At 34.8% G+C, this 25,813-nt stretch overlaps 1 protein-coding gene across 1 annotated transcript in view; it reads left to right on the forward strand.

The window, feature by feature from the left end:
• LOC110848217 (probable G-protein coupled receptor CG31760) overlaps positions 1 to 25,813 on the forward strand; it is a 133,196-nt gene that overhangs the window by 83,508 nt on the left and 23,875 nt on the right. Inside the window, exons 4-12 of the mRNA XM_022095376.2 lie at positions 3,163 to 3,567; positions 7,791 to 8,016; positions 11,903 to 11,952; positions 12,326 to 12,558; positions 14,181 to 14,573; positions 15,920 to 16,088; positions 17,692 to 17,809; positions 17,887 to 18,034; positions 23,815 to 24,078. Of these exons, the coding sequence (XP_021951068.1) occupies positions 3,244 to 3,567; positions 7,791 to 8,016; positions 11,903 to 11,952; positions 12,326 to 12,558; positions 14,181 to 14,573; positions 15,920 to 16,088; positions 17,692 to 17,809; positions 17,887 to 18,034; positions 23,815 to 24,078 (1,925 nt within the window). The 5' untranslated portion in view covers positions 3,163 to 3,243. The remainder of the gene's footprint in view (positions 1 to 3,162; positions 3,568 to 7,790; positions 8,017 to 11,902; positions 11,953 to 12,325; positions 12,559 to 14,180; positions 14,574 to 15,919; positions 16,089 to 17,691; positions 17,810 to 17,886; positions 18,035 to 23,814; positions 24,079 to 25,813) is intronic.

A 25,813-nucleotide genomic window follows, 5' to 3' on the forward strand; every position in this document is an offset into this window, starting at 1 on the left:
GAGACAAAGTGCACCTCTCTCTCTCTCTCCAGATCTCCATGCGACAGTTTTACTAGGCAATTAAAATACACGGTGGCATAATAAATGAGACAGGAACAAAGTTGCGGCTTTTTTTACGGCATATATTTCGGAGCGAAAATGTTTCGCACTTTGATGTCAGGGGCCGCGGAAGGGTGGGTGGGGACAGAGGGGCAGTTGTTCGTTGTTCCCATCATCCCCATGTTATATAAACCCCGCCCTTCGCTATCCTACAATGTTAATGTCCCCCGATGTCCCCATGGCTTCCGCGGCCACTGATTATACGAGTATAACATACTTTAATTCAGTGGCCGCGGAAGTGTGGGTGGGGACAGAGGGATAATGTCCCCACAGTTGTTCGATGTCCGCATCATCCGCCCATATTAAATAAACCCCTCCCTCCCCCTATCCTGCAATGATAACGTCCCCCGATGTCCCCACAGCTTCCGCGGCCACTGGTCAGGAAGTCGGATTGAGATTTTGGTGAGAGGAGAAGTGAGAGTGAAAAGTTAAGGGGTGTGAGAAGAGGGAGAGATCAATAAGTTTCTGTTGGAGAAAGTTAGTTGGTTGGATGGTTGTCTTCTTGTCGGACCCAGTAGTGCACGTCCGAATTCATTATCTCCTCCGCTTACGGCAAGTGGGCGACATAGATCGGCAGGGACGATGGACAAAAAAAGACAATTCACACTAAAAATTATTGTGAACAAAATAAAATAAAAATGTATTTTGTATAATTCTCGCAAAAAAATTATGCTGCTCGATCCACGCTAAAAAATTCGCACTAAAATTTCTTATTGACATGTGCATGCTAAAAAATTTTACGAACAAATGCACGCAAAAAATTCAAAAACACAATTCACGCCAAAAATTCTCGTCGACAATTTTATTGCAAGCAACAAATTATTATGCAAAAATGCACGCAAAAGATTCTTAAAGACAATTTACACAAAAAATTTGTTATGGACGATTCTCGCAAAAAATTGCGATGGGCGATAAAAATTCTTCCACATTCGAACACAATTCGCCCTAAAAATTGTTATGGACTAACGCACGCAAAAATTTCTCATGGACAATTCTCGCAAAAAAAATAATTTTCGCAAAAAATTCTGACACCCGGGAAAAATTTCTTATGAAGGATCCACCTCAAAAAAGGTCTTCCCGAATATGCACTGCACTCTGGCATGCCGACGCCTGCCAGCTTTCTCTCTCCAGCCGACCATCCAACCAAGTGTGTAACCGGGCGAGTCAAGAAGGAAGCTGAGATGAAGACAAAATACTCGAGTGCATTGGGAATTGTGTTTGCATGGCGGGTGAATAGTTACTGACTTATCGGCTATTTGGTAACCCGGAGGCGACCCACTGGTTAGCCTGGCTGGCTACTTATCATGCCTGTCTCAATCAACAACACGGATAATGCAATGAAGGGAAGGATCCCATTTTTTTACGGAAAGCTAACCAGTCATGAATTTTGGGGAAGAGAAAAAATATTAAATATTATGGACAAGCAGTGTTTCGGATGAAAGAAAGTAACCACTTGCAAGAAATAACCGGGATAAAGTGGTTTCTTGCAGGTAAATATTTTCAGCTGCAAGAAATGCACGGCGCGAGAAACTAAATCCCGCTGGTATAAATACTTCAGACGCGCGTGGCTAGATGGCGCACATTTCTTGCACTTTCTCCCAGTTTCTTTCACCTCGAGTTTCTTACTCTGCTTGCTTTGCAGTGCAAGAAATGGATCAAACCCAAAAGAAACAATGTCTAATAAAATTTGGTCAACTTTAACGTCGATTAACAAGAGTAACGAATAATTAAGTTTAATTTAAAAATTAGACCATAAAAAAGAGTTGGGCAATTCTTATTAAATCTTTAGAAACGTAAGGCACGAGAAACTAAATCCCGCCGCTATAAATACTTCATACGGCGCGTGGCTAGATGGCGCATATTTCTTGCACCAGTTTCTTGCACCTCGCATTTCTCGCCTTTCTCACGTTGCACTGCAACAAATCTAGCAAACCACCAGCAAGAAAAGAAACACTGTAAACATAAAGAAGGATGATCGCGATGATGATGATCGATATTGGAAAGAAGGCGTCTCACACCATAAATCATCACGAGATACGTACATTGATACCCTTCACAATTTGGTCGGCCAAACAGAACCCCAGAGGAAAAGGAGGGCTTTGTGTATGTCTGAGAATAATTTATAATTTGAGAAATATCTGTTATCCGGCATGGAAAATATGTATGCTAATCTCCCGAACTATTAACGTGAGGGTTTTATTACCACGTGGTAACAGCCATAGTAAAATACCGGACTTCATAAAAATACAGAGTGCATAAAATTTGAGGACATTTTATTTGAATGATTTGGACGCCGTTAATCTACAAATATTAAAATGATACGCAGTTAATTTTATGGCAGATTGACGCCTCCAGAGAAATAGACTTAAAAGTATGCCAAGTTATATAATTGGATGGGTTTTTGTCAACCGATTTTTAGACGCAAATAGAAAAAAATAAAAAAAATTTACAAGGAGCATAAAATTTGAAAATACAAGGCGAATAAAATTTGAAAATACAGGATTTCATTTTCTACGTCAAAATTAATTTGAAAATACGAAAATGATATTTATATTATTTTGGCATAGATAAATCAAGGCTTTCGGGGTAATAAGCTCAAAAGTACATGTGGAAAGTTTAATAAAATAATTTATTTTCACAAGATTTGTGCACGAAGTTAGAAAAACACTACGAATCAAAAAATACAAGGCTAAAAAATTGAAAATGCAATGCGAACAACAAAATTCGAAAATACAAGCCTGAAAAAAAATTGAAATCGCAATGCAAACAAGATACGAAAATACATTTTACTTGGATAACTTGGACGTCATTAATTTACAAATAACAAAAATGATATTACTTGTAGTTTCGTTCTAGATGTACGAGATGTACTGAGTGAAAATTTTTGACTTAAAAGCATAGTACAAAGTTATCAAAATAATTTATTGTCACAACATTTTTGAACGAAGCTAGAAAAATTTAAAAATAATAAAATTCGAAAATATATTTTAATTTATTTGAGCAACTTTTCCTCCCAAAATGTCCAAAATACTAAATTTACATATTTCGATTATTTATTTCCAGATGAAAGGAAAGAAGGGACGAAAGAATAAATAAATACATTAATTTAAAAAAAAACCGTAAAAAATTACTCAAATTTCCAAAATGGGACGTGTTCGCCGCATCAATGCAAAAAATCTCGTCTTTTTCATCCTGCTGGTCACCCCCTCCGTCGTCACGGGGTCGCACATCATGACGAGCGACTCGAGAGAAGAGCCCGAGTTCCAAATGGTCTACAATGGGATTGAAGGTCACGACAAGGAGAAGGTCAAGGTCGTCAAGGATGCCGTGGCTGCCGAGGGGGGGACACCACTTCCCCCGGGGGATCCGATACATCCGCCCCCACCACCACATGAACCACATCATCAACCCCACCCACCCGCCACCTCGTCCGCCCAACATGACGTGGACCATCTCGTTTTGGATGAGGTTAGTGGGTATTTGCATACGTTTTGTTTCGTACAGCGAAAATATTTAGCTTGTAAACTTTGAAGACACATATCTTCCCCGTGGTTTTAATCATACAGTCATCCCAAATCCGGGTTTTACCGGGTTTAGACACCGAATTTTGGAATGCCCAATACTGTAAAATGTTTCAAAATATTGCAAGTTCCTTGCTAACGACTTTTTTGCAAATCTATAATCTCCGCTCCCACAGCATTTTGCTGTGTAATACGGCACGAGTTTAGAAAATTTCGTAATTTCTCATAGGAAAGAATGCGAAACGAAGTTTTCCAGACTTTGTGGTAAATATCACAGACCAACCCAAATTAAAGGGAGATTCGATATCTATGCGTAAATAGTTTTGAAAAACAGTCTGTAACAAAGAAGTTGCAACATTTTGCTCAAATTTCCAATGTTGGATGCTTTCGGACTTTTCGGACACGTCCAAAATTAATTTGGACATCTTGGACGTCTAAATTATTTTGCACAGTTTTACAATTTTACGGTTAACAATTTTGAGATTTAAAAAATTCTTATAATTTGGATTGGACATTTTTGTAGGATAGTTTTAGACGCTTCTAGACCGTGTCCAGTTTAGGTGACCGTGTTTAGTTTTTGACTGGACCAAAATGAAACATTGTTATTGACGAGAAAGTACGAATTGTGTAAGAATAAGAGCAACAGAATTTATTGGATTATGATGACGACTTGACGTACATACACAGAGGAGGAAGCCGAGATGCCGTTGTATCCTCTAATCTACTCTAGCTTGTTACACAGATAGATAGAAAATTGGGCCAGTTTTGTGGCCTGGCCGTGGTAGAAGAGAGTAGAAGGAAAGAGAAACATTGATTTTCCAATCATCCCAAAAGAGAAACAGAGAGAAGAAGAAGAAATAAGTAAGTAAATAAATCGTTGCAAACGAAATGTATCAAAGGGGTGAAGCGACACGGTCATGTCACGTCAAAACTATGTCGATTTTTGAAATCCCCGCCCAAAACTACGTCTAAAATGATCCATACAAAAAACTCGACACGTGGCGTAGCACGTCGAAATTCGAATCCGTTTTAAAGTTATCGTGGATACGGACAGACAAAACATTTCCATAAAGAGGTTGTCACCCCTTAATAACCAGGCAGCCAGACAGACGACTTTCTCCCCGACGTCTTCCCAACGTGCACCAGGTTTCCTTAATTTGTAAATGCAAATGAAATTAAGAAGTTAACTTATGTACCCGACCGACCAACGAGACGCAGACTTTCCGATGGGAAAACTCGGTTAATTTGATTATTTAACTTAATTACGTCAAGAAGAGTGAAGAGGTGAAAGCAGTCAGAGTTAAGTTAGGCGAAATATTTGCATCGAATTTATCTACTCGCCATGTTCGGAGGAGGAAGTTTGTTTACGCGGAAATTTTGCGAACAAGATTGGATTGCGATGGGTAGAGTAAATTTACACGTGGAAATTTTGCGAACAAGATTGGATTGCGATGGGTAGAGTAAATTTACACGTGGAAATTTTGCGAACAAGATTGGATTGCGATGGGTAGAGTAAATTTACACGTGGAAATTTTGCGAACAAGATTGGATTGCGATGGGTAGAGTAAATTTACACGTGGAAATTTTGCGAACAAGATTGGATTGCGATGGGTAGAGTAAATTTACACGCGGAAATTTTGCGAACAAGATTGGATTGCGATGGGTAGAGTAAATTTACACGTGGAAATTTTGCGAACAAGATTGGATTGCGATGGGTAGAGTAAATTTACACGTGGAAATTTTGCGAACAAGATTGGATTGCGATGGGTAGAGTAAATTTACACGCGGAAATTTTGCGAACAAGATTGGATTGCGATGGGTAGAGTAAATTTACACGTGGAAATTTTGCGAACAAGATTGGATTGCGATGGGTAGAGTAAATTTACACGTGGAAATTTTGCGAACAAGATTGGATTGCGATGGGTAGAGTAAATTTACACGCGGAAGTTTTGCGAACAAGATTGGATTGCGATGGGTAGAGTAAATTTACACGTGGAAATTTTGCGAACAAGATTGGATTGCGATGGGTAGAGTAAATTTACACGTGGAAATTTTGCGAACAAGATTGGATTGCGATGGGTAGAGTAAATTTACACGCGGAAGTTTTGCGAACAAGATTGGATTGCGATGGGTAGAGTAAATTTACACGTGGAAATTTTGCGAACAAGATTGGATTGCGATGGGTAGAGTAAATTTACACGCGGAAGTTTTGCGAACAAGATTGGATTGCGATGGGTAGAGTAAATTTACACGTGGAAATTTTGCGAAATATTTATTTGCATCGAATTTATTGCAATGTTAGGAGTAAAGTTACCCGGAAATTTTGCGAAGTATTTGTATCGAATTTGTTCCAATGAACGTAGGACTCGATGGATCATCGCTAAAATCGGAAAGATCAACACATTTTTAATCATTCTTCTGCTCTGGGAACTTATTTTAAAATTCTGGACGGCAAATTTGTAGTCAGTAAGTTGATTGACGGAATGGCGTCGAGTTTTTTGAGCCAGTTTCGACGAGGTCCAATTTTTCCGAAGGCTTCTTAACCTTGAAATATCCTCCTTCAAAAAGTATCAAAATTCGTAGTGTATATTTTTAAAAATTGGGAACGACTTCTGCTCTACAAATTTTTCGTCCAGAATTTTAAAATAAATTCCCAGAGGCGAGAAGTGATTCAAAATGTGACCATTTTGGCGATGAGTCATCCAGTCCTACGTTAAACTTCCTAATTAAAGCAGCCTTACATAAAACCTACTTATAAATTAGGCAATTAGTCATTTAATAAATGTTCTTTCGACTTTAAAATATTTCAAAAATCATACAAAAATTCGGTCAGCTAATTTTTGGACTGATTTTTAACCTAAATTTCAAATTTTGACGAATATTTGTTACCTTTCAAGAAGATTTTGGATATAGTTTGTGGAGGCTTCAATTCTATGCATTCTTGAGTAAAATGAGGTGTAGAATTATCATTTACCAGTCATCAATTTTACTTAAAAAATTATACATCGATTTTTTTGCGGCTTTACAAAATTTCAAAATAATTTCAAAACTAAGGTAGTTGAATTAAGTAAACTTGAATATTGATCATTTTATTCTTCCAATTTACGATTTGCGTCCTTACATACGTGAATTTTGCAAAGTTACACAAGAGTGCAAAAAATGGGGAGAGAAATTTTGCGAATATGAGCTGGCAAAGGAGCGCATCAATCTTAATCCTGGGCTGAAAAAGTGTTAAAGTTTGTGTATTTAAGTACCTGACCAGGTTTCCATTTCCGTTTGACACTGACCGATCCGACATCCAAGTGACACACGTGTCATTAATTAATCTCCCCACTTTTCCGGACACGAATGAAACCAATTTCGATAAATAATATAAAACTGCCAAGCACCAAACATGACTTGACAATAATACGGGTGGATTGATATTGTGACACAAAAAGTCCAGGGTTTCACTTTTCAGGGTTTCATTTTTTGTGGGTTTAATATCTTTCGGGTTTTATTTTGTGCGGCTTTCATTTCTTTCGGGTTTAATTTTTTGCGACTTTAATTTCTTTCGGGTTGGCTGAATACAGTTTTTGCAAAAAATGTTGTTAAAGAATATACAACTGAGAAGCTTTAACGTCACAAGAAAGAAATCAAAGTTTAATGTAATTAAAATCAAGTATATTACAGGTGCAATATACTTGAAGTTCATACAGAAGTATGTACAGATTACTTCCTGCATCTTACATTTTCTTGTAGGTCAAAATATTCACCTGCAAGGAACCACTTTCTCCCCTTTATTTCCTGAAATTTCTTCCTGTTATTTCCTGCAGCATTTCTTGTACCTGGAACGCAGGAAATGCAAGAAAGTGCAAGAAATGAGCGTCATCTTGTGCCTCGTATTTCGTAAATTAATACCTGCAAAACAACTACATACTTCTTGCACCCGAAACCCTGGGCCATCTTTATCGCAAATAAACCGTATTTCTCTCCATAAAGAAAGCTAAACAATAAAAAAAACACATGAGAAATGGACACACTTATTTGTCCGCTGGTGAGAATCGGCAGGTGACAAACATCATCCCCACTCGGTGACAAATGAAGAGAAAGTCACTTTGTTCTCGAGTCACTCAATTTATTTCGGAAGCAAAGAAATGAAAATGACTTTCTTTTTTTCCGTTTGAACAGCACCTCGTCCGCGAGTTGGACGAGAAGACGGAGAAACTGCGGAAAATTGACGAGCTGTCGAAAACGGGTGTGACGATGGAGGGCTGTCTCGGGCCAGAGGAGTTCGTTTCCTTGCGAGATGTCATCCTCTCCACGGAATTCGCCAACGTTCTTGCCGAAAAGACGGATATGATCATGTCGTTTTTGTACAAGTTGAAGAAATATGTCAGGAATAAGAAGGATATTGGTAAGTTGATAAGTAAATGGGTATGTTGAATGAGGGGAAATTGAGACGGACAATGGATGGAGGTCTCTCAGCGTAGATATTTGGACCAAATTAGTGTCAATTAATCGCAAATTTAATTAGGATGAAATTTGCGAAAGACACTATCTCCCAATGGACACGTTTGGCCGAGATATTTGCATCCGAAGAGGAGAAAAGTAAATTTGGAAAGTGTAAAATTTGTCGTCTCTAGGGCACGTTTTCTCTTCTTCGGATACAAATATCTCTGCCAAACGTGCCCATTGGGAGATAGTGCCATTTGCAAATTTCATACTAATTAAATTTGTGATCCATTGAAACTAGTATGGTCTAAACATGTGTAAGAGAGTTTAGATGACTTCAAAAAATTCGAAAACTCGAATCATCCAAAAATTCCTACTTACTTTTTACCCTTGTCAAAAGTGTAAGTAAATATTTAAGTTGTTTGGAAAATCTGGGAATTTTGCACAAATTTGCTTGAAATATGAACTTCTGGATGCCAGGACGCCGATTCTTCACAACGAGATATAAATGGACCTCGACCAAGCGCTTACTGGATTGGCATCAGGGTCAAATGATCATATTTCGAGCAAAAGTATATAGAAATTCCTTCCAAACAACGCATTTTCATTTTTAACAAGGTTACAAATTGTGTACTTTGTAATTTCTTGTTTTCGCCAATTCCGAGTTTATACGCATTTTGCAAAGTCGATTAAATTGAACTGACAAATGGAATGACATCAAATTAATTACTGCACGATCAAAAGCAGTTTGCATATTTGACAGGGTAAATTTTACAAATTGACGTGATTGAAAAGTGCTTGGAAATTAATTTCTAATTTGAGATCAATCATAAAAATAACGCGTAGCACATATTGATAAATACTTGCAGATTTGCGTCATTATCATCTACCCGTGGGCGAAAAGGAAAATACATTATTTTTTGCAATGTGTACATAATTCGCAAAAAAAATCAGAAACAAGTGATTCTTCAATCTTCACATCACAATCACAGCAGGCACACATTTTTGTGACACATTTCTCTCTTGTGAGAGAAAGAAAAAAAAAACATTGTGTTGTGTGGATTTTGATTTTGCATGTTCACTAAAAAGATTAAAAGTAGGTGCTTTCTTTTATTTACTTTTTTTGCTCATAATAAATTTCGTTGATTAGGGTACAATAGGTTACGGGGTCTGCCACCCCTTACTCAATCTCTGCTTTGTAATGGAATAAAAATTGTAATGTTTATATCTTCCATGGGATCATGGCCCGAGGGAAGATTAGTATCAATAAATCAATCAATCAATCAATCAATCATAATAAATTTCACCTTCGTTGTCGTCGTCATGTTTTTTGACAGTGTTTCGTTTCTTGCGGGTTTGCTACATTTCTTGCAATGCCATGAAAGAAATGCAGGAAATTTAGGTATAAGAAAGTGCGAGAAATATGCGTCATCAGACCGCGGCCCGTATGAACTACAGCGGCGGGAAGTGGTTTCTTGCGCCGTGCATTTCTTGCAGGTCAAAATTTGCAGCGGCATGAAACCACTTTCTTTCAAGTGTTCGTTTTGCTACATTTCTTGCACTGCAAAATAACCAATGCAAGAAATGCGAGGTGCAAGAAACGGGGAGAAAGTGCAAGAAATAAGCGCCACCTAGCCACGCGCCGTATGAAGTATTTATAGCGGCGGGATTAGTTTCTTGCGCGCTGCATTTCTCCCAGGTCAAAATATTCCCCTGCAAGAAACCACTTTCTCCCCCTCATTTTTTGCAAGCAGTGTTTCAGTTCTTGTGGGTTTGCTGCATACATTTCTTGCACTGAAAAGCAAGCCAGACAAGAAATGCAAGGTGCAAGAAACCGCATAAAATAAGCGCCATCTAGCCACGCACCGTATGAAGAATAACGGCGTGGCGTAGGTTCTTGTGCCTTGCCTTTTGTTGCAGACATTCTGAAAGACAAACTAAATAGAAAAACAAATTACACTCTATTTAATTGACAACGGATCTAATTAATTAATATTCTATTTAATCCAGCTGAACATATAATATTGCATAAAATTTGCATCAAAATTGTATAAATTGCTTAAAACACTTTGAATGGATGATATCTTTAAACCAACTTCCGAACCATTTTTTACATGCACATCCATTTTTGACGTCAAACTGATCCATTTCCGAACATCGATACATATTTATTTAGAAACTTGGGAGAAATTAGAAATTTCAAAGTTAAAAACAATTAATCGTAAAACTGGACCAGATCCAGATGTCTTATAAAAACTGCATTCTATTTAATCGATAACCGATCTATTTAATTAATATTGTATTTAATCCAGCAAAAAATAAAAATTGCATAAAAATTGCAGTAAGCTTTTAAATCAGCGTGGAGCTAAAATTCCAACAAAATTCAGGAACCTTTGTACCAATTTTATCACCCTTTTTTACATACACATCCATTATTGACGTCGAACTGATACTTTGCAAAATCGAGAAATATTTAGGAGCAAATTAGAAATTTAAAAAAATCATATTTGAATTTATGAAGAGTTAAAATTTAAAAATCAACCTTTCAACAACACAACTCCATTTTTGTGGATGCATTTACATACCTGTCACCTGTTCAAAAAAAAGTTAGTCATCCCGATTTTTGACGGAAGATTTTAATTCACCAGTCATTCATCATTTAAATTCATTTCGTTTCACTTGATCGGACTTTATTTCTTATTCCGCCCCATGTATTAAGCATAGCGTGAAAATGAAATGAATGAGAAATCTTTCATTCACAGTCATTCATCTGAAATGATGGAATCCTTCAGTCATTTCCATTCAAATGACAGGAAATTCATTTTCATTCATTATTATAATCAGTCAAATGAATGAAAGCGAACAGGTATGGTTAAAGGTCGGAATTGCTACAGGCAACCATTTTCTTGCAGCTATTTCATGCAAGTGGTTACTCCCACCCGAAACACTGCCTGATTTACCGAAAGCTTTTCCATCCACAATCAAACGCAATCAACATCAAAGGAAAAAAAGAGAAAGACACAAAACCCGAGCCGACTTTTAAGATTGCTTTTCATTCATTTTCATTGTTCTACATTCTACCAACTAAATATTGTTGGGAGCGATTGACACCTGTCCGCAACCAGCGTTCTTTGCTCTCCTCACCTACATACGTAAATACATAAGAGTAGTAAATACTGCGTCGTTGGCAAAAACTTTTTGCAAAAAAAAATCGCACGTCCGCAAAAAAAAGTTTGGGAGAAAAACAAAGTTGTAGTTTGGATATGAAAGCGAGAAATTTTGGGAAATATAGCGCCACAAAATGAGGATAAATAAATAAGCACGTATCAAATGTTGCAAATTTTTGCTAAATTTGAATGCATTTTGATCGATATATAATTCTTGCAAAATAGTGATATTATTTGTAATAAAAAACACTTTATTTAATATTTTATATACCTGAGAATATTAACGAAATTCCACAATTTCTTAAAAACACGTGTACGACAGCAGAGTCATACATGTTTTCTTGTAATGATGATTTTTGTGATATCTGCATCAGAAGAGGAGAAAACGCACATGAAATTTGGAAAGTGAACAATTTGTCGACTTTACTGCGCGTTTTCTCCTCTTCGGATGCAAATATCTCTGCCAAACGTGCCCATAGGGAGACCGTGTCTTTCGCAAATTTCATGCGAATTAAAATTGTCATCGATTGAGACTAGTTTGCTCAAAATCGGATAGCATAATCGGGGAGGGAGATTTCCATTGTTAGTTAATTGTTAATTAATAATTATTGGAAATCGGTTATTCTGATTAACATAATTTGCATAATTACTATATCTCCTATTCGTTTTTTGATCACATAGAACGAGACGAGCTAGAAGTGTACCGCTACGCCCTGGAGACCTTACAAGTGGTAAAAACTCATGTTTTTTAGTAAAAAAAAATGGTAATGTTCGTTAAAAAAATAGAGACAAAATTCCTTAAATATTTCAAGATTTAATTTTTTTATTGTGCCGTATAATCAAACTCTGTCAGATAACCTCTCAGATTTTTTTGTCTTCATTTTTTGAACGAACAATATTTAGTATGACCATAATTAAAAAGTGGTAATGTTCGTTAAAAAAATAGAGCCAAAAGTCCTTAAATTTTTACAACTTAAATTTATTTATTGTGCAATTTTGTGCCGAACTCTGCCAGATAACCTCTCAGATTTTTTTGTCTCTATTTTTTTTGAACGAGCTGTATGTAGCTGTGACCATAAAATTGATAAATATAAATTTTGTTAGGCATACCCCCTTAAAGACCTTCGCCTCCTGATTTACCACACTTCCTCGCTGGATCAGTTCATCTACACTTTGGAAGGCCCGATGACCACGTCGGATCCCAACAGGTTTTACAACTTGACAAAAACCCGGGAGAAATTGAGCGAACTGGTAAAAAAGCCGTGGTTCTTTGACCCCAACATGCCCTTTGACCACGCCCGATGGATGAACCATGATCATAACAATTCTCAATTGAGGTAAACATATTTAAATTTTGGAAATTTTTTTCCGAAAACTTATTCTAGGACTGGATAACTCATCTGCAAAATAGTCAAAATCAGCACATTTTTAATAATTTCTCCGGTCTGGGAATTTATTTTAAAATTCCGCACCTCACTTCTCTAATCGAATCTGAATTGATGTTGTAGCATACTTTATTCCTAATATTTCTCTAATTGACGTTAAAACCCTGTCAAAATTGTAACAAATTGTTCGACTGTTTTTTAAAACATTTAAACCTATTTTCTCTTATCCAGATTTTGATAAGCACATAAGAATCCTAATGAAATACGTAACAGCAAAAATGGAAATTTTCGCATTTTCATATTTCGAAAAACTTATGTGAAAAACTTGACCACACTCGAAATATACTTTATTTACAGTATTTCATAAATCGACTATTATTTCACAAATTCTCCCCTCTGAGAACTTATTTTAAAATTTTGGACGACAAATTTGTATTTTTTTGAAGGCTTCTTAAACTTGAGATCTCCTCCGGCAAAAAGTGTCAAAATCTGGAGTGTATTTTTTTTCAATTGAGAACAACCTGCTCTACAAATTTGTCGGACAGCATTTTAAAATAAATTCCCAGAGCGGAAAATGATTAATATTATTAATTTAATAATATGCTGATTTTGACCATTTTGGCGATGAGTCATCGAGTCATATGTTAAGTAAATTGTGTCACTATAAGATTAGAAGTTAACGATACGTGTGCAGTATATGTATTATGTACAATTAGTTAATTTTTGTTGATAAATAAATTTCGCAATAATTAATTTATGTTAGAGGAACAAGTCGAACTTGAATTTTTTTTAAATTATACAATACTTTTCATGAAGTTTAGATATTGCAGGTGGGAATGCGAATGAAACAAGAATCTTGTAGGGTTATGTACATAAATACAAATTTTGTCCTCCTAGGCCTTGATGATTCACCACCAAAATCGTCAAAATCAGCACATGTTTAATAATTTCTCCGGTTTTGGGAATTTATTCAAAATTCTGGACCACAAATTTGTAATCAGTGAGTTGATTAATGGAACGACTGAGTTTTTTGAACCAGTTTCGATGAGTTCCAATTTTTCTGAAGGCTTCTTAAACTTGAGATCTCTTCCTTTAAAAAGGGTCAAAATCTGGAGTGCATATTTTTTTTTAATTGGCAACTCCCTGCTCTACAAATTTGCCGTTCAGAATTTTAAAATAAATTCCTAGAGCGGAGAAATCACTACAAATGTGTTGATTTTGACGATTTTACATAGGTACATACACTTGTAAAAATCTGGTAGAGTCCACACTGGTATTGATTTGGTAGCAACTTCCCACCGGATTGGTAGTAGTTTACAGATTTCTGTTTTTCATTACCATAATATTAATAACGATAATACCCGTTATTACCAGTTCAGGTAGAGTCATACATACATATGCACTCTGGTCGAAATGATTTAATCCCAGTTTTCTAAGAGTGTTTTGAACATAATAAAAAAAATATAAAATATTGATCCAATTCACGCAGTCCTTTGTAACTTTATAAAATCCGTAAACTTACAAACTTTCACAAATATTTCTAAAAGTGTACGTTCTGAATTTCCAATTTATAGGTCGACCTACCACAAAAATCGGATAATGGACACCGGCATGATGGGCGGATCATTCTGGTCGTGGCCGTACTTTAATTGTTCATCGACAAAAAATCGGAAAATCATGACCGAGTCGGAACTCGAGATTCACACGTTGAATTATGTCCCCCACGTGCCCCCAGAAGGCGGAGGTGGACATCGGGTCCGACTGCGGAACGGGCATCATGGAAATCCGCACTTCGTATCGGGCAAGAACAAGCGGGCAGCCGGAGGTGGTCATGGCGTCGTCCATGGGCACACGAGCCACATTTTCCAGCAGTTGCACAAACAACACCTCCAGCCCAAACTGGACCTCGAGAACGCTTGGTTGGTCACGTACACGGCCTGGTTTCCCATCCACGTGACGAAAGACAAGTAAGTTTGGGGGTGGATGTTTAGAGCGTGGGTGCGATTTCTGGATTTTATGGAATTTTCTTCGTTTTTTTTGTCCGGAAAATTTTCTGGTCCGAGTTTTAGGCCTTTTAAGATGGCCTTATAGATTTGTCAAGATGTCTGTCTGTCCGTCCGTCTGTCCGTCCGTCTGTAGGCACGATAACTCTCTTTAAACAAAAGCTATCGACTTGAAATTTTGCATGCTTCATCTTCGGGTAAAAAGTAAGGATGAGTTCGGAGATGAGCATGATCGGTCAAGTGGTTGGCCGGTGGGGGTCATTTCCACCCAAATGTGTTGCCATTAACTACCAAGATGGTATTAATGCTATCTTAAAAGGCCCCGCAAAGTTGCTTGGAGTAGGTTTTTTCCCTAAAAAAGTCTTGCAAATTCTCTTCCACTTGTTTTTTTTCCTAAACAAGCCCTCAAAATTTGTTTTCCTATTTTTTCCTTGTGAAAGTCCTGCAAATATTTCCAAAAATGTTTTCCCTAAAAAGTCTTCAAGATTTTCTTCTCTCAGTTTTTTTCTCTAAAAAAGACAAGTAAGTTTGGGGTTGGAGGAAAGCGTGGGTGTGATTAGTTTTTTTTAATGGAATTTTTGGTCCAACTTTTTTGCGTAAGAAAGGCCCTGCAAATTTTTTGATCTCCGTTTTTTCTTTAAAGAAAACTCCGAATTTTTTTCTCCTAGTTTCTCCTCAAAAAAGTCCTGAAAATTTTTCTCGTAACAAAAGACCTCAATATTTTCCTCTCCTTTTTTCATAAAAACGTCCTCGAAATTTCTTTCTCCCAATTTTTCTTTTAACAACACAAGTTTTAAAAAAATGAGTCCTGAGAATTTTGTAAGTTGATCCTTGTTCTACGTTCACAAGAAAATTAAGTGAAATTAATTCTCATTTTTTGTAATTTTATAATGATGTCAACATATAGAAAAATTTTTATGCTTACGTAATTTAGTCTTAAATCAAAGAAGAAAATTTTCAGGGTTGTTCCAAAGTTTCATTTTCTTTTGTTATCAATTAAAACGTTAATAAATTCTTATGTTATGTAAATATTAACTTCAAATTTAAATTAGTGCTCTTTACACGTCGTTTATATTTTTTTCGAATATTAACAATGAAAAAATTACGTAGGTCGATTCTTCGAGAGTTCAAAACAAAATTAAGAGAAATTAATTCTCATATTTATAACATTATATATTAAATCCTATTTATACATTTTCTGGAATGAATCTACTGTTCCGACCCCACAGAAATCGCACCCATGATGATAAAATTAACCTTTGATGTGGGAAAAATTACAAATCTGTACATTTTTTTTCCTTGTCTTATAGAATCGTGGAGGAATACGGGGAACTAAGTTTCGACTTGGATTTGTCGAAAATCGAGGTGAACCAGTGCGGTTTTGAGGACGAGGGGCGACGAGCCTGGGACATTAAGGAGAATCCCTTGTACTATTTTCGCGACACGCATAAATGTGACCGACTCAGGGGGACGAGCACGGTGAGAAACATGCAAATGCATACATGCAAATTTTGTGGTTACAAAAATTATCTCCCTGAAAATAAATGGTGATAATAATAATTGTGGACAAAATTAAAATTTTCTTCCTACCAAATTTCTCCTTGTAGAGTGATAACAGGATAACAGGGAGCGCATATGTATTTACGAATAAACAAGGCCCCAAAAAATGGGAAATCTTAGTGAGTCAGCGCAATCACAGTTAATAAATAAAATTAGATTGAATAATTTTTTCATCACCGCTCTCGGTATCATTTTTCCTGGAAGCATTAATTAATCATTTAGAATAATTGCTCCCACCCTCAAAGGATCTGGAGATTTCATCAGAATAGGAATTAATAGGATATCCAAATTTATATATCGAAATTGTAGACTTTCAACTCTTTCTAAATTTAAAATTGCCAGTTCACAATTATATGTCATATCGATTAATTTAGCCAACTTCTCGTTCAATAGTAAAAACGCCATCTTGTAATCTCAATGAATTTAATGAATGCAAGAGTTCATGCGTATGCAAAACTAAATTTACAGTGGACCCAGTAAAAATTATCCCGAGAGCGGTGATGCAAAAGTTATTCAATCTAATTTTATTTATTAATGTGATTGCGCTGACTCACTAAGATTTCCCATTTTTGGGGGCCTTGTTTATTTAAAACTTGTAATTGGTTGTCAAAGACATTATTTTTACTGCACAACCGCCGTTATTATCGGCACCCTGAATATTTGTATTAAATTTTTGATTTTCAAACTTGAATAACACCGTTATTTCTCAACCGATTTAGGTCATTTTGCGCTTAAAATGTCCGGAATGACTTTGACTAAAATATTTGCAATAAGCGAGCATGCTGAGATACACCACTTATGAATCATAAAAATAGATGTTTTCAGGGGAACATTTTTGCACATTTTGGCACATAACTTGGGTAAAAACAAAAAATTCGCCAAGTCGACTAGCACATCCTTTCTAAATTACCTAACAATGATCTGTGCAAAATTTCATCAAAATCGGTTGAGAAATGGCCGAGAAATCGACTTATGTCACTTTTTTTGGGTGGGGTAAATGCATACTTAGCAAATTTTTTTCGTTGTCAGGTATTTGCCTCACTAAGAAAAATCGCCGAAATATGTATTTATACGATATTTATTATAAAAAGCGCAAAATATATTTGCGAAAAACCATAAATATAAATTTCCACAAAATTTGTATTTGCTAATATGGAACTCTTGTGATCAAATTTCCTTCTTCTTCAATTCTTTGAGCAAACAAATTTTGTCTCGTACCGTTAAAATATTTAGAAAATGTATGTATTTTCGAAAAAAATATATAAAAGATTTACGTATTTTTCAAACAATAGCTGCAATATTAACATGAAAACCTAGAAATATGTCGAAATATTTTTAAAATTTTGCGATCTACACGAGTTAGGGAACATACTCACAAAGTTTGACCGTCGGTCGTAATCAAATGAAAAAGTTGAAAATAAATACATAGATATCTTAAACTGGTAACACTTATTTTTCAACGGCTGACAATTTCGTAACTATATTTTTGGATAATTATTTCAAAAATGTCTATCTTTTCCAGTGTCACTTCATTCCTGGTCATCCGTGGCGTTTGGGGAGCTATGAGTGTCGCTGTGCAAAGAATAAATACGCTTATCAGAGAGAGCTGAATAACACGGTTTCCGGAGCTATTGCTGAAGGTGCGGATTTTGTTATTTTCAGGAATTTTTTATTTTTTGAGAAACTGAAATAATTTGAATATTTTTTTAAAAAATAGCTGCTTGGAGCACGATGCGAGAAAATAAGACGAACGGCAACAACTCTGTGATGTATCAAGATATCGTTTCCTGTAAAAACTGCCCCGACGGGTGTGAAGACTGTTTGGATGGAATCTCTTGTTGGGCACCCATCGGATGGGCATTACGGTAAGACAAAAAATTAAATTAAATGTTCTTATCATATTTTTTCTGCAGCTCCTATAAATATTTGCACGAAACGAAATTATGAAAAACGTGCAATTTTAATATAACGAAAATATTTTTAAGTAAATTTAAAAAGAAATTAAACTGTTCAAGAGAAATTTTGAATTATGATTTATTTTTAAAGAATGAGATATTTCAACAACGTAAAAAATATTGGTGTTTTGGTAGTTTTTTATGCAAAATTCATGTTACAGATTTTATGGCGCTTGTCGTTTGTCGTCCTATTTTTTCTGCAGGTTTTTTTTGCACGAAACGTTATGAAAGACACGGGGAATTTTAGTTATTTCTTAGGAAAGTTTAAAAGAACTTAACGTGCTTAAAGAAATTTTGGAGTATCATTAATTTTTAAGGAACAAGATATTTCAACGACATAAAAAATATTTGTGAACTTTTTTTATACCAAATATACGTTAGATGTTAGGTCGTCTTCATGGTATTTTTTCTGAATTTTTTTTTTGCACGAAACGACATTATTATAACGGGAAATTTTAGTCATTAACCTAAATATTTGTAAGCGTAGTTAAAAAGAAATTAAAGTGTTTAAAGAGAAATTTTGAATTATGATCTATTTTAAAAGAATGAGATATTTCAACGACGTAAAAAATATTTGTGTAATTTTTGTATACAAAATTTACGTTACAGATTTTATGGTGTTATAATATGGTGTTTTATGTCCTCCTTCGGGAGGACATATACTAATATGGTGTTTTATGGTGAAATTCATTGTTTCTTATTTTTGGAGCAAACTGGAAATGAGTCGTTATTGAGTCGTTAATGAGTAGACCCAAAAATTATCAACTTACAATTTTTTATTTCGTTGGAATTTCTGTCATCTTACCCTAAATTTATCTGGGAATCTAAAAATGCTTAAACTTTCAAATTTCCACAAGTTTGTGAAAAATTATAGTAAATTTAAAGCCAACTCATTTACAACTCACTGGCAGTCCTAATGTACTTTACAGATCAACTATTCACTGTCCCCATTTACTTATTTTGGCAATTTTAATAGTGAATGACACGACTCATTGCACTCAAGACGATGAGAGTGACATGGCCACAATGGAAATATTTTCACGGGTAGTTTCATTACGATAAATTGTTGGGTATAACGTTTGTTTTTAAAAAAAATGAGATAACGAGAACAACGTAAAAAAATATTTTTATAATTTTTTTAACCAAAATGTACATTACAGATCTCGCGCACCTAAATGACGTTATGAAAAATAAGATATTCTGACGACATAAAAAATATTGCTATAATTTTTTTAAACCAAATGTGCCTTAGAGATGAATCTATGTGACATAATTTGCAGTCCCGACTGGTATTTAGTGTTTATTTGTGGAAATAATAGCACAGTAATGAAAACAAAGCAATGAAAGTGACAAGATTATAGAGGAAATATTTTTCAATGAAAAAAGTTGATGTGGAAAATTCGATCTGAAAAAATATATAAAATTAAAGAGATATATGAACGTCGTAAAATATATTTTTGGAAATTTTTAAATAAAATACATATTACAGATGATTTTAGGAAAACGTGAGAAATTTAGGAAAATTTTACTAGATGATAAGTTGGGTTTACAAAAACTTAAAATTGAGAGATTGGGAAATGAAAAATTGTTTTGATTAATTTACTAAAATTCAGATGATATGTACTAGATATAAAAAGGCAAATTTCAATAATAATTTTACACGAGGAAGGATTTACATAATAATAAAAATATGGGGTACATCTACATCGTTTCTTTACAATTTATATTTTAGAAAAACGCAGTATTTGTGAATTTTATTTTACGAGTAAAATTCAACCTTGTGCAAATTTAAAAATTAAAAATTGTAAGCTGATAACAAATTTATTTTTTCGCAGTTTAACGACGCCATGGAAGATTTTGGGGAGGTTAGATTAATTGATCTGATTAGATCCTTCGACTAATTATGGTTTTTAACTATCGATATTTTAATATGCTACAAAATTAAATTAAATTAACACCTGAAATTATTTAAAAGTTGCGTAAAATAATTTTTAAAATGGTACCACGGAAAGCCGGTGAGATATCAAATTTTATAAATCAACTTAAAATTTCTAAAATATTCCGTTCCAGCGTTAAACTTCGTACCCTATAAAAATTTTAGTTGGTAAAAAATTACAAAATTATGATTTATCCCTGCAAATAAACTTGAAAGTCGAGTGTAGAATTTCCCCATGTTTTCTGTGATTTTTTTATTTACCAAAATTATAATGTCATAAAATTGCCAGATAATCATCCAAATTGGATCTAAAGGTATCTAAGTAAATACAAATCTCCAAATTATTCTGTAACGGTATCAAAATCTGCTAACCTAGAAAATTTTAATTTGTAATAAAATAACAAAGTTTTAAAGAATGCAAAAAACGGAGGTATCTTAACGTCATAGGAAGTAATTTCAGAATTTAATTTAATACAATGTGTCCTGCAGGTCCAATTTTTTTGAGTGGGTGTTCGCGTTTCAGTTTTTGTTTTGCGGGTTTTGAAGTTTATTACATTTCTTGCACTGCAAAATAAGAAACGCAGGAAATAGGATGTGCAAGAAACTGGGAGAAATTGCAAGAAATATGCGCTAAATATACTCCTAATTTTTGGCTTGATTTTTCGATATAACTCATTAAGCAATCCCGGTGTAGCTTGAAAAAAGGTTCTATTGTAAATATTCTTATCATGTTTTTTTTCAGTAGAAATATTTACACGAAACGACGTTATGAATAAGAGACAATTTTAGTAATTAATGGAAACAATTTTAAGGAAAGTTTGATCACAAGAAATTTTGGATTTATAAAATTTATTTTTAAACCTTGTGGTATTTTAAGGCCAAAAAACTATTGCTATAATTTTTTTAAGGAAGGAAATGTACGTTACAGATTTTTAATACAGCATCACTGGTGTCCTTCATCGTATTTTTCTGCAGTTTTTTTTTGCAAAATTATATTATGAAAAAAGGACAATTTTAGTAATTAGTGACGCACCTTTTTTTAAATGTATTGATAAAAACAAGAGGATGCAAATGATGTGATTTTAACGGAAATATTTTCGAGGATAGTTTTATTACAAAAAATTATGAGTTATAAAATTTGTTTTTGAAAAATGAGGCATGTTAACGACGTAAACATTGTGTAATTTTTTATATACAACATGTAAATACGTGAAAGAGTGACCTCATCATCTTTTTTTCTGCAGTTTTTTTTGCACAAAATGACATTATGAATAAGAGACAATTTTAGTAATTAGTGACACTACCGGTTGTTTAAATATTGATAAAAACAATACGATGAAACTGACACGCTCATAATGGAAAAGATAATTTGATTACAAGAAAAGTTGAATTTATAGAATTTGTTCTTCAAGAATGAGATATTTTAACGACGTAAAAAATATGTGCGTAATCTTTTATTAAAAAAGTGTACCATACTGTATGGTCCATACAGATCCATATAGATGAGAATTGGGTATCGTCCTTACTTGCATATTTTTTTGCAATTTTAACACTGAATGACTCTACTGGTTGCACACAAGGCAATGACAGTATGATAATGGAAATATTTTCAAAAAAAAAAAATTCCTTACTAGAAATTTAGTATTATAAAATTTATTTTCAAAAAATGAGACAAAAATGAGATATTTCAACCATATACCTGTTCACTTTCATTCATGTGATGGATTATGATGAAGAATGATGGTGAATGAAAATGAATTTCCTGTGATTTGAATGAAAATGACTGAAAGATTCCTTCATTCAGATGAATAAATGAAGGATTTGTCACTCCTTTAATTCATTTTTCACCCTATGCTTAATACATTGGGCGAAGTAGGAAATGAAGTAAGATGAAGTGAAATGAAATGCGTTTGAAAGAAAATGACTGAATGTGAATGAAAATCATCAGTCAAAAATTGGGATGACGAACTTTGAATGAAAACTAAATTTTTTGAACAGGTATTATTTCAACTACGTAAAAAAATAGTTTTATATTTTTTAAAACGAAGATGTAAGCTACGGATGAATTAATGTGATAGATCGACATAATGTGGTGTCCCTTATCCACTGGTATTTTGTTGGAAATTTTAGTAGTGACCCGACTGTTTGCACATTGATGAAAACTAGGCAATAAAGGTGACAAATCATACCGGAAACAATTTCAAGGATAGTTTTGTTACGAGAAAAGTTGGATTTATGGAATTTTTATTTAAAAAGAGATATTTTAGCGACGTAAAAAATATTGGTATAATTTTTTAAACGAAATGTGCTTTACAGATCAATCTATGTGATACAATTTACTGTCCCGACTGGTGTTTGGTATCTATTTTGTGATTTTTTAAGTGCATGACCGACTGTTAAATAGCACATGGATGAAAATAAGGCGATGAAATATTTTTCAGAATGAAGAAAAGTTGGATTTAAAAGATATAAAACTGGGATGTCTTAACGTCGTGAAATACATTTTCGGAATTCTTCAAGTGAAATGCATAATTCAGATAATTTGAATAATGAATAATTTAATGACAATCCTTAAAATTAAGCAAGTTAACCAGCTGATTAATATGTGACCGTTAAAATTTCAGAATGATTCCCCTAGGTTTATTTACAAATAATTTCGAAATATGCGTACTTGTCAAGTTGAAAGTTTAAGATTTGGACACTTACAATGCGATGGTGTGAAGTGTAAGTCTCAAATTTGGTTGAAATTGGAATTACAAATTATGAAGTTCATTGAAATTGGAATTACAAATTATGAAGTTCAAGTTAATACAATCAAGGTTTCTTGAGCCAGTTTATGCCAGTTTAGCTTCACTTGCACCCGAGACACTGCAAAACGGAAATATTTGCAAGGATAGTTTCACGACAAGAAAAGTTTATAAAAATTCATTTTTAAACTGTGATAAAAATGTCATATTTTAACGTCATAGGAAAGAATTACATACTTTAATTTAATAAAATGTATGTTGTACATGGTATGACCGTTGCACCTCAAGATTGCTATGATTCTGCCTACCAAGTTCTGCAAGTTCGAGTGACATAGAAAAATGGATTTTGTTAAAATTTGAACAATTCATAGAGTTGATTTTTGTGAATGCCAATAATTTGGTTCTACTCCACCCCTTTCCTGAGGGGGAGGGGTCGAAAGTCACAAAATCGCAAATAAGGATTTACAAGCAGATTTCGCAAGCGGATTTCTTGATGATGTGTAAAGATATCGAGATGCTGATAAGCACCAACCCTTTTCTCTACAACCCGATTCGTTTTTTGAAATTCGAAAAAAAAATCAACAATTTCATAAAATTGTAAAAAGTTTAAATTTTTATGGGGATTTTTTAGTTTTTTTTTAAATTAAAAAAACTCGCGATTTCTTGCAGCAAATTCGCAAGGAACGAAACACTAGGTGAAAGTAGTCACTGCTTCGGGTAAAAACGTAACCTCTTGCAAGAAATAACTGCAAGAAAGTGGTTTCTTTAAGCTATTTCGACCTGCAAGAAATGCACAAAAAATGACTTCCCGCCGCTATAGCTCATACGACGCGTGGCTAGATGGCGCATATTTCTTGCAGTTTCGTGCACATCACATTTCTTGCATTTCTTACTTATCCAGCAAGAAATGTGCAAGAAATGTAGCAAACCCACAAAAAAACGAAACCATCCCTTCAAAATTAAACAATTAACACTAAACGATATGCCATTTTTGCCCTAAATTTCAGAATGGTGCTGCTCTGCGTGTCCGTGATATGTTGCATCGGAACCGTGGCGCTGGTCTTTGTGACGTATAAATTCCGAAAAGCCCCCGTTTTGAAGTCCTCGTCCCCCCTGTTCCACTGCATCACGCTGTTCGGCTGTGTGCTCATGTACTCGGAAATGATTGCCCTCTTTCCCGTCCTGTCTGAAGCGACCTGCATCGGCGTCAAGTGGACGCGTCACCTCGGCTTTTGCGTCACTTATACCGCTCTCTACATGAAGTTGTGCAGGTAATGGAAAAATATTTGCATGAAATTTCGGAAATATCAGCATATTTTTACTTATTTCTCGAAATATTTGCACCGAATTTATTGCTGTGTTCAGATGAACTTTGTTTAAATTAGTGTTTCTCACGGGTTCGGGTCCTTACTTCGGGTTTCGGGTTCGGGTTCGGGTTCTGCTTCGGATACGAAATTTAAGAACCCGAAACTTTCGGGTTCGGGTTCGGGTCCGAAAATTGTCATGTCAGAATTTCGGGTTCGGGTCGGGTTCGGGTACGGATTAAGAACCCGAAACCCGAATCAAACTTTTTTGGATCGATATCACAAAAAGATATTAGAAAAATTGTTGAACTACATGTGCTTCAGCGGTTGCAATACTGAAGTAAGTAATTCCAATTTCTAGTTGTCTTAAGTTCGTTTAATTTCAATGGTTTCCAAAAAGGTAAACGATTTACAAGAGCCCGATTCAATTAGTGTTATGGTGCGAACTATAAAAGAAATCGAATTTTTATCCTAATTTTGCTATGCAATTACCTGAATCATACCTAATTACATAAGTAATAATATTGGAAACGTCAAACTGGAAACAATTATCCAATTTTGGACTGATTTTCAAATTTCTAAAGGTCTCGGAAAGCCACTCTGGGGCAGTTTTTGAAATATTATAAATATTGTTGATTTTTAAGCTTTTAAATAATTTTAAAGTACAAATTCAGCCCATGCCTTAAAATTAAAAATATTTTCGGGTTTTCGGGTTCGGGTTTCGGATTTGAACCGCCAGTTCGGGTTCGGGTTCGGGTCCCTGCAAACGGGTACGGGTTCTTCGGGTTCGGGTTGGCCTCGGGTTTCGGATCAGTGGTACCGGGTTCGGGTTCGGGTTTCGGATTTGCAAGAACCCGACCCGTGAGAAACACTAGTTTAAATTTTGCGAAATGTAAAATTGGATCGCGATGTTGGGAGTAAGTTTATGCGGAAAATTTGCGAAATATTTGCATCAAATTTATTCCAATGTCTATCTGAGACGCATCGTTAATACACGCATTAAAATACACACATTTTTAATCATTTCTCGCCTCTGGGAATTTATTTTAAAATTCTGGACGACAAATTTGTAAAAGCAGGAAGCTCCCAATGTTTTTAAAAATATACACTCCAGATTTTGACACTTTTTGAAGGAGGAGATCTCAAGTTTAAGAAACCTTCAGAAAAATTGGAACTCGTCGAAACTGGCTCAAAAAACTCAGCGCCATTCCATCAATCAACTCATTGACTACAAATTTGTCGTCCAGAATACTTCTCTTCTAACGATTTGGATGACGGATTGTAGATCTACGTACAATTTCGAAAAAGTTTTTCCTAACTATTACCTATTTTGACTTTGAAATATTACAAGAAAAGTTTTCAAAAAAAAATCAGAAACATCACAACTCATCGAATGAAACTAGCTTAAAAAAACTCAACGCTATTCCATTAGTCAACTCTCTGACTGCAAATTTATCGCTTCCCAGGGGGAGAAATGATCTATATTATAAGCTGGAAATGTTTGTCTGCAACGGAAGTGTAATTAATTTTCCGAAACGGAAGTGAAAGTAAAGAACCAAACGTTTCAAATGACGCTAAAAAAATTAAGTACAAAAATTGAATGTCAGAAGTTATGATACTCTTTGCTGTGTGGTCTTATGGTTATCGGGGGTGCTGATTATCCGGGTTAGGTTAGGTAAGCCCCCGCTATCCCAATTCCAAA

Source organism: Folsomia candida, unplaced genomic scaffold, assembly GCF_002217175.1.
Source record: "Folsomia candida strain VU population unplaced genomic scaffold, ASM221717v1 Fcan01_Sc004, whole genome shotgun sequence".
NCBI classification, from domain to species: Eukaryota; Metazoa; Arthropoda; class Collembola; order Entomobryomorpha; family Isotomidae; genus Folsomia; species Folsomia candida.